The sequence below is a fragment of the Ovis aries genome, chromosome 9 (assembly GCF_016772045.2).
Source record: "Ovis aries strain OAR_USU_Benz2616 breed Rambouillet chromosome 9, ARS-UI_Ramb_v3.0, whole genome shotgun sequence".
Classification (NCBI taxonomy): Eukaryota; Metazoa; Chordata; class Mammalia; order Artiodactyla; family Bovidae; genus Ovis; species Ovis aries.
This window is the reverse complement of record NC_056062.1, coordinates 64269162-64284162: the sequence shown is the minus strand read 5'-3', so window position 1 is coordinate 64284162 and position 15001 is coordinate 64269162. Positions and strand designations below refer to the sequence as shown.

General features: G+C 35.9%; 1 protein-coding gene across 2 annotated transcripts in view; it reads right to left on the bottom strand.

Moving 5' to 3' along the window:
• CSMD3 (CUB and Sushi multiple domains 3) overlaps window positions 1-15001 on the bottom strand; it is a 1392034-nt gene that overhangs the window by 965757 nt on the left and 411276 nt on the right. For both annotated transcript variants that reach the window (XM_060393469.1, XM_027973090.3), the window contains exon 5: window positions 9470-9677. In XM_060393469.1, the coding sequence (XP_060249452.1) occupies window positions 9470-9677 (208 nt within the window). The remainder of the gene's footprint in view (window positions 1-9469; window positions 9678-15001) is intronic.

Below are 15001 nucleotides of genomic sequence, written 5' to 3'. Positions count from 1 at the left end.
AATATAGAACCATCATAAGACTCAGAAAACCCACACCTTGACATATACCAGAAGCAAACCATAATTCCAAAAGATAGATGCACCCCAGTGTTCACAGCAGCACTATTTATGACAGCCAGGACATGGAAGTAGCCTAAATGACCATCAGTGGAAGAATGCATAAAGATGATGCAGTAAATATTTACAATGGAACATTACTCAGCCACAAAATGTAATGAGATTAGGTCATTTTTAGAGACATGGATGGACCTAGACAATGTCATATAGAGGGAAGTCAGTCAGAAAGAGAAAAATAAATATTGTATAATATCACTTATATAAATGGTAAAGATGATCTTATCTGAGAAGCAGAAACAGAGACAGTCTTAGAGAACAAATGTATGGATAGCAAAGGGGAAGGAAGTGGGAAGAATTGGGAGATTGTGATGCACACATATATGCTACCAATGCTATGTATAAAATAGATAACTAATAAGAACATACTGAAGAGCACAGGAAATGACATAATGCACTGTGGTGACCTGAATGAGAAGGAAGTTCAAAAGGGAGGGAATATATGTATATGTTTGGTTGATTCATTTTGCCATAAAGTAGAAACTAACACAACACTGTAAAACAACTGTACTCCAACAAAAAATAATTTTTAAAAAGAAGTAAATAAAAATAGAGAAAAATTAAAAATAAAAGGCAACCCTCAGAATGGGAGAATATATTTGCAAATGAAGCAACCAACAAGGGATTAACATCCAAAATATCCAAACAGCTCATTCAACTCAAAAAAAAAAAATAACTGAATCAAAAATTGGGGACAAGATCTAAACATACATTTCTCCAAAGAAACCATACAGATGGTGAGAAACAACATGAAAAGATGCTCAACATCACTAAATATTAGAGAAATACAACTAAAACTATAATGAGAGATCACCTCAGGCGAGTCAGAATGGCTATTATCAAAATATCTACAAAACATAAATGCTGGAATCTGCAATGTATATAAGCAATTCATACAACTCAGTAACAGAAAAAAAGACAGCCCAATCAAAAAATGGGTAGAAGACCTAGATAAACATTTCTCCAAAGAAGATATACAGATAGCCAGTAAACACATGAAAAGATGTTCAACATCACTAATTATTAGAGAAATTCAAATCAAAAGAACAGTGAGATATCAACTCACACCAGTCAGAATGGACATAGTCAAAAAAAAAAATCAACAAACAATAAATGCTGGAGAGGTTGCAGAGAAAACAAAACACTCTTACATTGTTGACGGGAATGTAAATTGATACAGCCACTACAAAGAACAGTATGGAGATTCCTTAAACAACTAGGAATAAAACTATCATATGGACCAGCAATCCTACTATTGGGCATATACCCTGCGAACACCATAATTGAAAAAGACACATGTATCCCAAAGTTCATATTAGCACTCTTTACTCCATAGCTAGCACATGAAAGGAACCTGGACATTCATCCATCAATGGATGAATACTCAATGGACAGATGAATGGATAAAGAAGATGTGGTACATATATATAAACGGATATTACTTAGTCATTAAAAAGAATGAATTTGAGTCAGTTCTAGAGAGGTGGATAAACTTAGAGCCTGTGATACAGAGTGCAGTAAGTCATAAAGAGAAAAACAATTATCATGTATTAATGCATATATAAGGAATCGAGAAAAGTTGTGTTGATGAACTTAAGTTGCAGAGAAGGAATAGATATGCAGATATAGATAAATGACTTGTGGACACAATTGGAGAAGGAAAGAGTGGGATGAATGGGGAAAGAAGAAACAATATATAATTTATTATATAATAATAAAAATATAATATATTTTACACTACCATGTGTAAAATAGATAGTAAGAAGATGCTATATAACACAGGAAGTCCAGCTTGGAACTCTGTAATGACCTAGAGGGACAGCATGGGGGGTAGGAAGGAGGCTCAAGCGGGAAGAGATACATATTTAACTATGGCTGATCAGTACTGTTGTATGGCAGAAACCAACACAACACGGTAAAGCAGTTTTTCTACAATCAAAAATATTTTTTTATAGTTTCTGGTCTTACATTTAGATCTTTAATCCATTTTGAGTTTATTTTTGTGTGGGGTGTTAGAAAGTGATCTAGTTTCATTCTTTTACAAGTGGTTGACCAGTTTTCCCAGCACCACTTGTTAAAGAGATTGTCTTTACTCCATTGTATATTCTTGCCTCCTTTGTCAAAGATAAGGTGTCCATATGTGTGTGGATTTATCTCTGGGCTTTCTATTCTGTGAGAGGGAGAGGGTGGGATGATTTGGGAGAATGGCATTCTAACATGTATACTATCATGTAAGAATTGAATCGCCAGTCTATGTCGGACGCAGGATACAGCATGCTTGGGGCTGGTGCATGGGGATGACCCAGAGGGATGTTATGGGGAGGGAGGTGGGAGGGGGGTTCATGTTTGGGAACACATGTAAGAATTAAAGATTTTAAAATTAAAAAAAATAAAAAACTAAAAAAAAAAAGAATTAAAGATTTTAAAATTAAAAAAAATAAAAAACTAAAAAAAAATTTTTTTAATAAATAAAAAAATGAATGCTGTAGAGGGTGTGGAGAAAAGGGAACTCTCTGACACTATTCACTGGAATGTAAATTGGTACAGCCATTATGGAGAACATTACAGAAGTCTTCAAGAAAAATAAAAACAGAACTACCATATGACCCATAAATTTCACTTCTGGGCATATACCTGGAAAAAAACATAATTCAAAAATACACCGACCTCAATGTTTACAGCAGCACTATTTACAATAGCCAGGAAATGGAAATAATATAAATGTCCATTAATAGAAGAATGGATAAAGAAGATGTGGTAAATATGGATGCTATACTAATATGTATTTATGTTGTTATTCTTGTTCAGTTGCTCAGTCAGGTCTAACTCTGTGTGACCATATGGACTGCAGAACACCAGGCTCCCGTGTCTTTCACTATCTCCTTGAGTTTGCTGAAACTCATGTCTAGTGAATGTGCCATCCAACTATCTCATCCTCTGTCATCCCCTTCTTCTGCCTTCAGTCTTGCCCAGCATCAGCATCTTTTCCAATGAGTCAGCTCTTCCCATCTTTGCTTCAGGTGGCCAAAGTACTGGAGTTTCAGCTTCAGCATCAGTTCTTCCAATGAATATTCAGGGCTGGTATCCTTTAGGATTGACCGGTTTGATCACCTTGCTGTCCAAAGGACTATCAAGACTCTTCTCCAGTATCACAGTTTGAAAGCATCAATTCCTCAGAGCTCACTTTTATTTTTCACTTTCATGCATTGAAGAAGGAAATGGCAACCCACTCCAGTGTTCTTGCCTGGAGAATCCTAGGGATGCGGGAGCCTGGTGGGCTGCAGTCTATGGGGTCGCACAGAGTCGGACACGACTGAAGCAACTTAGCAGCAGCAGCAGCAACAGCCTTCCTTATGATCCAACTCTCTTATCCATACGTGATTACTGGAAAAATCACAGCTTTGACTATACGGACAATTGGCAGCAAAGTGATGTCTCTGCTTTTTAATACACTGTCTAGGTTTGTCAGTTTTCTTTCCCAAGAAGCACATATCTTTTAATTTCCTGGCTGCAGTCACTATCCACAATGATTCTGGAGCCCAAGAAAATAAAGTCTGTCACTGCTTCCATTTTTTCCCCATCTATTTGTCATGAAGTGATGGGACTGGATGGCGTGATCTCAGCTTTTTTTTAATGTTGAGTTTTAAGCCAACTTTTTCACTCTCCTTTCACCCTCATCAGGACTCTCCTTAGTTCCTCTTCACTTTCTGCCACAAGGGCAGTGCCATTTGAGGTTATTGATATTTCTCACAGCAATCTTTTCTCCAGCTTGAGCCTCATCCAGCCCAGTATTTCTCATGATGTACTCTGCATAGAAGTTAAATAAGCATGGTGACCACATACAGCCTTGACATACTCCATTCCCAATTTTGAACTAGGTGTTCCATGACTGGTTCTAATTATTGCTTATTGACCTGCATACAGGTTACTCACGAGGCAGGTAAGGTGGTCTGGTATTCCCATCTCTTTAAGAATATTCTAGTTTTTTGTGATCACACAGTCAAAGTCTTTGGTGTAATAATGAAGTAGATGTTCTTCTGGAATTTCCTTGCTTTTTCTAAGATCCAGGGGATGTTGGCAAATTGATGTCTGGTTTCTCTGCCCTTTTTAAATCCAGCCTGTACATCTGGGAGTTCTCGTACTGTTCACGTACTGTTGAAGCCAAACTTGTAGGATTTTGAGCATTAGTTTGCGAGCATGTGAAATGAGTACAATTGTGTGGTAGTTTGAACATTCACTGGTATTGCCTTTCTTTGGGAATGGAATGGAAAATGAATTTTTCCAGTCCTGTAGCCACTGCTGAGCTTTGCAAATTTGCTGGAGTACGAGTGTACCAGTTTCACAGCATGATAGGATTTGAAATACCTCAGCTGGAATTCAATCACCTCCACCAGCTTTGTTCATAGTGATGCTTCCTAAGGCCCACTTGACTTTGTACTCCAGGATGTCTGACTCTAGTTGAGTGATCACACTATCATGGTTATCTCGGTCATTATGATCTTTTTTGTATAGTTCTTGGGTATTCTTGCTACCTCTTATTAATATCTTCTGCTTCTGTTAGGTCCATACCTTTTCTGTCCTTTATTGTGCCCATCTTTGCATGAAGTGTTCCCTTGGTATCTCTAATTTTCTTGAAGAGATCTCTAGTCTTTTCCATTCTATTGTTTTCCTCTATTTCTTTGCATTGTTTACTTAGGAAGGCTTTATTATCTCTCCTTGCTATTCTTTGGAACTCTGCATTCAGATAGATATATCTTTCCTTTTTTCCTTTGCCTTTGGTTTCTCTTCTTTCTTGATTTAGGTCCCTTCTGAATGACCTAGTGGTTTTCCATACTTTATTCAATGTGTGTGTGTCTGTGTGTATTTACACATATAGTCACCATATCTGAGGTGGTTCAATAGAATATTACTAAGCCATAAAAAAGGAACACAATAATGCCATTTGCAGAGGAGTGAATAGACCTTGAAACTGATGTACAGGGTGAAGTAAGTCAGAAAGAGAAAAAAAAATCATATCATATATCACTTTTATGTGGAATCTAGAAAAATGATACAGATGAACTTATTTTCAAAGCAGAAATAAAGACAAACATGTAGAGATAAAACTTACGGATACCAAGTGGGAAAGAGTGGGTGGAATGAATTGGGAGACAGAGATCAACATATATACACTATCATGCACGAAATAGATAACTAATGAAACCTACTTTATAGCACAGGGAACTCTACTCAGTGCTCTTTTGTAACCTAAATGTGAAGGAAATCTAAAAAAGAGGGGATACATTCATATATATAAATGATTCACTTTGCTGTATAGAAGAAAGCAATACAACACTGTAAAGCAATTATGCTCCAATTTTTTTTAAAGAATACTCTGAAAAAGAAGTCAGAGAGGAAATATCATGTATTTAAATTGAAGTGCTCTTTTTAAAAAACTTTCAAAATGCTTCCCTCAGTAGTTCCCAGTTATTTGTGTTAATTCTGGTTTCATCTATTATGCAATTTTTATTTTAGTGGATGAGCAAGCAAGGCATGTACCTTTTCTAGGGGCAGTCAAACAGGTTTTCCTTAAGGTAGAAAAAAATACATTCAGATGTACTAAAAATGGTAAATTAACCATACTAGGGATTCTTAGATATCTATAAGAAGTTTTATTTGATGCAAATTCATATTTAGGTATAAACTAAATATCTAGTAGGAACTTTAGGCATTTAAAAGCATTAATCCATATTGTTCTATTCATATGTCAGAGTTTTAGGCTTTCAAAATGTTTTACTGATATATGGCATATATTTTTGAGAAAGACCTGGTTGTATGCATAACAAGAATTACTTTTGTCAAAAATTACACTGCAGTAACTATTAGAAGATCTTGGTTTTCATCCTGAATTGTCAACATACACAATAAGCCTCAAAACATATTTCCCTCAAAGAACCCTGGGCAGCTGGATCCCTAAAATCCCTCTGGCTCTTACCATTTAATGAGTACTCTATTTGTCTAAAGAGAGGCAACCATTTTGGAAGAATGGGTAAGGAAAACGTAGCATACACATATAAAGAAATAACATTCAACCTTAGGAAATAAGAATCCTGCTATATTCAACAATACAGATGAACCTTAAGGACGTTACATTAAATGAAATAAGCCAGCCACAGAAGAACAAATACTGCATGATTTTGCTTATATGAGATATCTTACATAGTTACAGAAACTGAGAGTGTAATAGTATTTGCCAATGGCTGGGGGGAAAGGAAATGGATATTTGCTATCCACTAGAATTAAAGTTTTAGTTATGTAAAACAGGTAAGTTCTATTCTACAGATCTGCTTTTCAATATTGTGCCTATGGTTAAGAACACTGTATTGTACACTTAAAATTTTGCTAAGAAGGTAGATCTTATGTTAAATTCTCTTATCACAGCAATGAATGTTAATTCAAAATTATAGAACCACAATACATATTTAATCAAATTATTTTACTGCTGTGAATAAGCAACAATAATATACAGAACCACAGCTTCTTCACTGCACATTTTAGTCTCATAATTGTCATAAATAAGGTGGTAAAGAGAAATACCTGTTTGATACGATTAGTATCGGAGAAGGCAGTGGCACCCCACTCCAGTATTCTGGAGTATTCTGCTCCTGACATGGAAAATCCCATGGACAGAGGAGCCTGGAAGGCTGTAGTCCATGGGGTTGCTGAGGGTCGGACACAACTGAGCGACTTCACTTTCACTTTTCACTTTCATGAATTGGAGAAGGAAATGGCAACCCACTCCAGTATTCTTGCCTAGAGAATCCCAGGGATGGGGGAGCCTGGTGGGCTGCTGTCTATGGGGTCACACAAAGTCGGACACGACTGAAGTGACTTAGCAGCAGCAGCAGGATTAGTATATGTAATATTTATTTTGTAGAATGAAATTATAGTCTGTTACTTCTAATAAACTTATCTTATTTAGTTGGATAATTGTTGATTCACTAACGCAATCTTTGGGCTATCCATTATATAAATCCATACCATATATATAAATGTATATATTACAGAATTAGTTTGATTAGTTTCATATACCATGATAATTTGACTTTCAGTTTGTTGAGTGGTAAGAAATATTTTAGCTCTTGTAGGATGGCTTATAGGACAGTTATATTGACAGTTACGATACTGATAAAACCAAACTTACTGTTTTACTTGCCATAGCAATGAGTGGAATAATCTGGTCTGCAGACTACTAATTTCATGTCTATAGCATATAAATCAATACATTTGTGCAGGAGCTTGTAAATCTGCACTTCAACAAACACTGAAGGTAATTCTGATGTAAATATTACAAACACACACACACACAAAACCCCATATGAGAAATACTGTTAAACTTGGAATTATTAGCATATATTTGTCTGTCATTTAGTCGCTAAGTCATGTCCAACTCTTTTGCGACTCCATGGACTGGAGCCCACCAGGCTCCTCTGTCCATGGGATTTTCCAGGCAGGAATACTGGAGTGGGTTGTCATTTCCTTCTCCAGGGGATCTTCCCAAGCCAGGGAATGAACCCATGTCTCCTGCATTGGCAGATGGATTATTTACCGCTGAGCCACCAGGGAAGTGATTAGCATATATATATATATAAAATGTATATATTCCAAACATATGAAAGATAGTACACGATATATGGGTGTGTGTGTGTATATATATATATACACACACACACACCCATATACACACACTAATGTGTACATATGTGTGTGTATATCTAATTTATGTGTTTGCATATAATATATGGGCCTCTGTGGTCACTCAGCAATTAGGAATCCACCTGCAATGCAGGAGATCTGGGTTCAATCCCTGAGTCAGGAAGATCCCCTGGAGAAGGAAATAGCTACCCAGTTAGGTATTCTTGCCCGGAAAATCCCATAGACAGAGGAGCCTGGTGGGCTACAATCCATGGGGTCACAAAAGAAACACACACATATTTACCTAGTGTCCTTTCAATGGCAATCTGTAATGTCGTCTTATTCCTCCTTCATACTTCTCTTGCCTATATGACACCTTATCCCTTGTATTTCCTCCTATCTCTCTTCCTCCTACCTTTTAGACTCCTATCAAGGTGCTTTTGTTTTTTTACCATCGATATCAAGTACATATCAGTTGTGCTTCTACTCACAGCTACTGAATCATATAAATAGATACTGTTTATCAGATGGCTTTAATATGTCTCAAAGAGACTGCAAACTACTTATATCTAAAACAACTCTCAATAATCACAGTATTTCTATTCGAAACTTGACCTTTCTTCAACATTTTCCAACTCAGTATATCTCTGGCCTTCACCAGTTTATGCCAGCTAGAAAATGATGTTTTATTAGAACACCACCTTCTTTAACATTCTTCATTACAGAGGTCTTTATCATTATACCTCCTAAATATCTACCAAGTCATTCTACTTCTTTATCGCCATCAATATCATCCTAATACAAGCTATCATGATTTTTTTCTTGAATTACAGCAATCACCTCTTAAGAGGTTTTCTGTAGCTAATCTAGCCTCACTTCAAATCAGTCCCTATACTTCAGTAAGAATCATCATCTGAAAATGCAAACCTCTTCATTTAATTGATTTTGATAAAAATCTTTCAATAAATTCTCAGCATTCTTATCAAATTTTTACATTTCTCAAAATACACTTTTAATCTAGATTTTACCTATGACTTCATTTCACTAATTCCACCATTCTTCACTCAATTACTGATTTTACTTTACACTTCAATGATAACAGTGCATTAAAAATTTTAAAACAGAATAAAAATGTATTTTCTTTTTAAAAATATTATATCCTAAAATTATGTTCTGAAAACTCTGCAGTTTCATGAGGCCATGTCTTGAATTTCTAAAGAAATAGATCATATTCACCCATATCATAGGGTTCAATTTTTGCCTTCAAATATCATGGTACATAAAAGATCTACTTACAAAACAAAAGGCAAATTATTTCCAAGACTATTCAATTAATTTGAAAAGAAATGCCAAATATGAACTGGCACACTAAGGAACAAAACTGTAGGAACAACTCTTATTCCCTTTTACAAGTTTTGATAAAAATCAAATTATTTTTCATTGATTGAGTGATAAACAAATACTTGATGAAATGCTTCATCTTTTAAAATTCCACTCTATATATCAGTACCCAGTCTTCAAAATTTCCTCAGCTCTGATAATCACTCTTTATAATTTTCCTGCATCTGTTAATTTTTTAAGATATCTAATTCTTTAAAGGCCCAAATATAGTTGTTCTTGAATCCAAATTTTGCCTCAGGCAATGACATCAATGCTAAGTTGATAGAAACTGTCTACTTACCATATTGTAGGTGGCTCAGAACCTTCTATTTCTAAGTAATCATATTTTTCTTCCATTTGGAAATCAGTAAATATGAGTGAAATTGTATCCCCAGGTTCTGCTACAATGGTCCAAGTGCAATCAGCATTATTATGGTACTCATTAGGAAAACTAGGGCTTGATATGATGCCACTAGATCCTCTCATTGTTCCTCCACATGCATCTTCAGCTGTTGAAACAAAAATGAGATGTTCAGATATAAATCATTAAGAGAAATGTGGTTAAATCAATTGTTAATATTACTGAATAAAGGTAACAGGACAAATGTGAAACCAAATGCACATTATACTAATAGAGATTAAATAAAATGTTAAGTTTATAAAAATTTTAAATCACATATATAAATATAAATGCTATCATGACTGGGCTTCCGGGTGGTGCTGAAAGTGAAAGTGAAGTAGCTCAGTCATGTCCGACTATTTGTTACCCCGTGGGCTGTAGCCTACCAGGCTCCTCCCTCCATGGGATTCTCCAGGCAAGAATACTGGAGTGGGTTGCCATTTCCTTCTCCAGGGGATCTTCCTGACCCAGGGATCGAATCCCAGTCTCCTGCATTGCAGGCAGACGTTTTAACCTCTGAGCCACTAGTGCTCCTGGGTGGCAGTAGTGGTAAAAATCCACCACTGTGAATCCACTGTGAGTGCAGGACATGCAAGAGAGGTCAGTTTGACCTCTGAGTAGGGAAGATCCCCTAGAGTAGGAAATGGCAAATGGCAACACAGACAGAGGAGCCTGGCAGGCTACAGGCCATGGAATCACAAAGACTCAGACATGACTGAGCAAGGAAGGATGGAAGGATAGGCTATCATGATTATTTTATAATCATTGGTTGAAATAGCAATGATGTAAATAAAAATCTATACTCCAATCAGAGCTCAGAGTAAAAGAATTAAGATTCTCTTTTCATTGATTAGATGGTGGAGTAAAACAAAAGAAACATTGTTCTTAAGGTCTAAAATGGGAAATTTTGAGTCACTTTGTGCATATTCATGATAGGTCTCAGCTTTGTTTTTATTCCCTTAATGTAGTTATGTACCAAATATATAATATGAAAGAATATAATAAAAAATAAATTTTTGCCATTGACATTCAAAAGTTATTGAAAATGATTGTATAAATGCAATTTAAATAAAATACATCACATATCTAGGACACTTTAATTAGAAAGAAATAATATAGCAACTACAATAATATACTCAGCAACACATCTTTAGTAACATATTCCCTATGACTACGAAGCAATGTAAGCATATTTTGCTACATATTCATATGATACATGTATACACCATAGATAAGAAAGCCTTCCTCAGTGATCAATGCAAAGAAATAGAGGAAAACAACAGAATGAGAAAAAGAAAAATTAGAGATCTCTTCAAGAAAATTAGAGATACCAAGGGAATATTTCAGGCAAAGATGGGCTTGATAAAGGACAGAGATGGTACGGACCTAACAGAAGCAGAAGATATTAAGACGAGGTGGCAAGAATACACAGAAGAACTGTAAAAAAAGATCTTCATGACCCAGATAATCACGATGCTGTGATCACTCACCTAGAGCCAGATGTCCTGGAATGTGAAGTCAAGTGGGCCTTAGAAAACATCACTACTAACAAAGCTAGTAAAGGTGATGGAGTTCCAGTTGAGCTATTAACTCAACAATTAAAAAACTAAGATCATGCCATCTGGTCCCATCATTTTATGGCAAATAGGTAGGGGAGAAATGGTAACAGTGACAGATTTTATTTTCTTGGGCTCTAAAATCACTGCGCACAGTGATTGCAGCCATGAAAATAAAAGACTTGCTCCTTGGAAGAAAACCCATGACAAACCTAGAGAACATATTAAAAGCAGAGACATCACTTTGCTGACAATGGTCTGTATAGTCAAAGCTATCGTGTTTACAGTAGTCATGTAGGATATGAGAGTTGGACCATAAAGAGGACTGAACACCAAAGAATTGTTGTTCTCAGATCGTGGTGCTTGAGAACATTGATTCTTGAGAGTCCCTTGGACTGCAAGGAGATCAAATCAATCAATCCTAAAGGAAATCAACCCTGAATATTCATTGGAATGGCTGATGCTGAAACTAAAGCTCCAATACTTTGGCCACGTGATGCAAATAGCCTACTCACTGGACAAGAGCCTGATGCTGGGAAAGATTGAAGACAAAAGGAAAAGATGGCAGCAGAGAATGAGATGGGTTAGATAACAAAACCAAATCAATGAACATGAATTTTAGCAAATTCCAAGAGATAGTGGAGGGCAGAGGAGCCTGGCATACTGCAGTCCATGAGTTCACAAAAAGTTGGACATGATTTAGTGACTGAACAACAAAAACATGGTAGATTTACTTTTAGTTTCTTAAGGAACCTTCATAATGTTCTCCACAGTGGCTGTACCAATTTCCAAAAACAGTGTAGGAGTGTTCCCTTTTCTCCACACCTTCTCCAGCATATATTGTTTTTCAATTTTTTGGTAATAGCCATTCTTACTGGTGTGAGGTGATAACTCATTTTAGTTTTGATATGTATATCTTTAATAATTAGTGATGCTGAACATCTTTTCATGTGGCTCTTGGCCATCTGTATGTCATTTTTGGAGAAATGTCTATTTAGGTCTCTGTCTATTTTTTTCTTTGCCCTTATTTTTATTTATTTATTTTTTATGATATTCAGCCATATGAACTGTTTGTAAATTTTGGAGACTAATCCCTGTCAGCTGCCTCATTTGTAAATATTTTATCCCATTCTGTGGGTCTTCTTTTCATTTTATTTATGGTTTCCTTTGCTGTGCAAAAGCTTTTGAGTTTAATTAGGTCCCATTTGTTTATTTTCATTTTTATTTCCATGAGTTTGGGAGACAGACTGTAAAATATATTGCTGTGATTTATGTCATAGAGTGTTCTACGTTTGTCTCTAAGAATTAAAAAATGTCCAGTCTCATATTTAGGTCTTAATCCATTATGAACTTATTTTTTGTGTATGGTGTTAAAGAATGTTTTATTTATTTATTTTTTTCACATGCAGCCATCCAGCTTTTCCAGCACCATTCACTGAAAAGACTTTATTTCCTCCATTGTATAGTATTGCCTCCTTTGTTGTAAATTAACTGACCATAAGTGTTGTGTGTTTATTTCTGGGCTTTCTATCCTGATCTGTTGATCAGGGTATTTCTATTTTTGTGCCAGTACAACACTGTTTTGATGATTATACCTTTGTAGTATAGTCTGAAATCAGGGAGCCTGATTCCACCAGCTCCATTTTTCTTTCTCAAGACTGGTTTCGCTATTTGAGGTCTTCTGGTTTCCATACAGATTTTAAGATTTTTTTGGTTCTAGTTCTGTGAAAAATGCCATAGGTCATTTGATACAGATTACACTGAATCTGTAGATTGCCTTGGGCAGTATAGTGATTTTGACAAAATTGATTCTTTCAATCCAAAAAAAGGGAATATCTTTTCATCTGATGGTCTCATATTCAATTTCTTTCAACAGCACCTTATAGTTTTGGGAGTTCAGTAAAGGTCTTTTGTCTCCTAAGTAGGGTTTACTCCAAGGGGATTTTATTCTTTTTGATACAATTATAATGGGATTGCTTTTTGTATTTCTCTTCCTGATCTTTCTTTTTAATATTTTATTTATTTATTTATTTATTTATTTATTTTAATTTTAAAATCTTTAATTCTTACATGCGTTCCCAAACATGAACCCCCCTCCCACCTCCCTCCCCATAACATCTCTCTGGGTCATCCCCATGCACCAGCCCCAAGCATGCTGCATCCTGCATCAGACATTGACTGGCGATTCGATTCCTACATGATAGTATACATATTAGAATGCCATTCTCCCAAATCATCCCACCCTCACCCTCTCCCTCTCCCTCGGAGTCCAAAACTCGGTTATACACATCTGTGTCTTTTTTGCTATCTTGAATATAGGGTCGTCATTGCCATCTTTCTAAATTCCATATATATGTGTTAGTATACTGTATTGGTGTTTTTCTTTCTGGCTTACTTCACTCTGTATAATCGGCTCCAGTTTCATCCATCTCATCAGAACTGATTCAAATGAATTCTTTTTAATGGCTGAGTAATACTCCGTTGTGTATATGTACCACAGCTTTCTTATCCATTCATCTGCTGATGGACATCTAGGTTGCTTCCATGTCCTGGCTATTATAAAAAGTGCTGTAATGAACATTGGGGTACATGTGTCTCTTTCAATTCTGGTTTCCTCGGTGTGTATGCCCAGCAGTGGGATTGCTGGGTCATAAGGTAGTTCTATTTGCAATTTTTTAAGGAATCTCCACACTGTTCTCCATAGTGGCTGTACTAGTTTGCATTCCCACCAACAGTGTAGGAGGGTTCCCTTTCTCCACACCCTCTCCAGCATTTATTGCTTGCAGATTTTTGGATCGCAGCCATTCTGACTGGTGTGAAGTGGTACCTCATTGTGGTTTTGATTTGCATTACTCTAATAATGAGTGATGTTGAGCATCTTTTCATGTGTTTGTTAGCCATCCGTATGTCTTCTTTGGAGAAATGTCTATTTAGTTCTTTGGCCCATTTTTTGATTGGGTCGTTTATTTTTCTGGAGTTAAGTTGCATAAGTTGCTTGTATATTTTTGAGATTAGTTGTTTGTCAGTTGCTTCATTTGCTATTATTTTCTCCCATTCAGAAGGCTGTCTTTTCACCTTGCTTATATTTTCCTTTGTTGTGCAGAAGCTTTTAATTTTAATTAGATCCCATTTGTTTATTTTTGCTTTTATTTCCAGTATTCTGGGAGGTGGATCATAGAGGATCCTGCTGTGATTTGTGTCTGAGAGTGTTTTGCCTATGTTCTCCTCTAGGAGTTTTATAGTTTCTGGCCTTACATTTAGATCTTTAATCCATTTTGAGTTTATTTTTGTGTGCGGTGTTAGAAAGTGATCTAGTTTCATTCTTTTACAAGTGGTTGACCAGTTTTCCTAGCACCACTTGTTGAAGAGATTGTCTTTACTCTATTGTATATTCTTGCCTCCTTTGTCAAAGATAAGGTGTCCATATGAGTGTGGATTTGTCTCTGGGCTTTCAATTTTGTTCCACTGATGTATATTTCTGTCTTTGTGTCAGTACCATACTGTCTTGATGACTGTGGCTTTGTAGTAGAGCCTGAAGTCAGGCAAGTTGATTCCTCCAGTTCCATTCTTCTTTCTCAAGATTGCTTTGGCTATTCGAGGTTTTTTGTATTTCCATACAAATCTTGAAATTATTTGTTCTAGTTCTGTGAAAAATATCGCTGGTAGCTTGATAGGGATTGCATTGGATTTGTAAATTGCTTTGGGTAGTAAACTTATTTTCACTATATTGATTCTTCCAATCCATGAACATGGTATATTTCTCCATTTATTAGTGTCCTCTTTGATTTCTTTCATCAGTGTTTTATAGTTTTCTATATATAGGTCTTTAGTTTCTTTAGGTAGATATATTCCTAAGTATTTTATTCTTTTCGTTGCA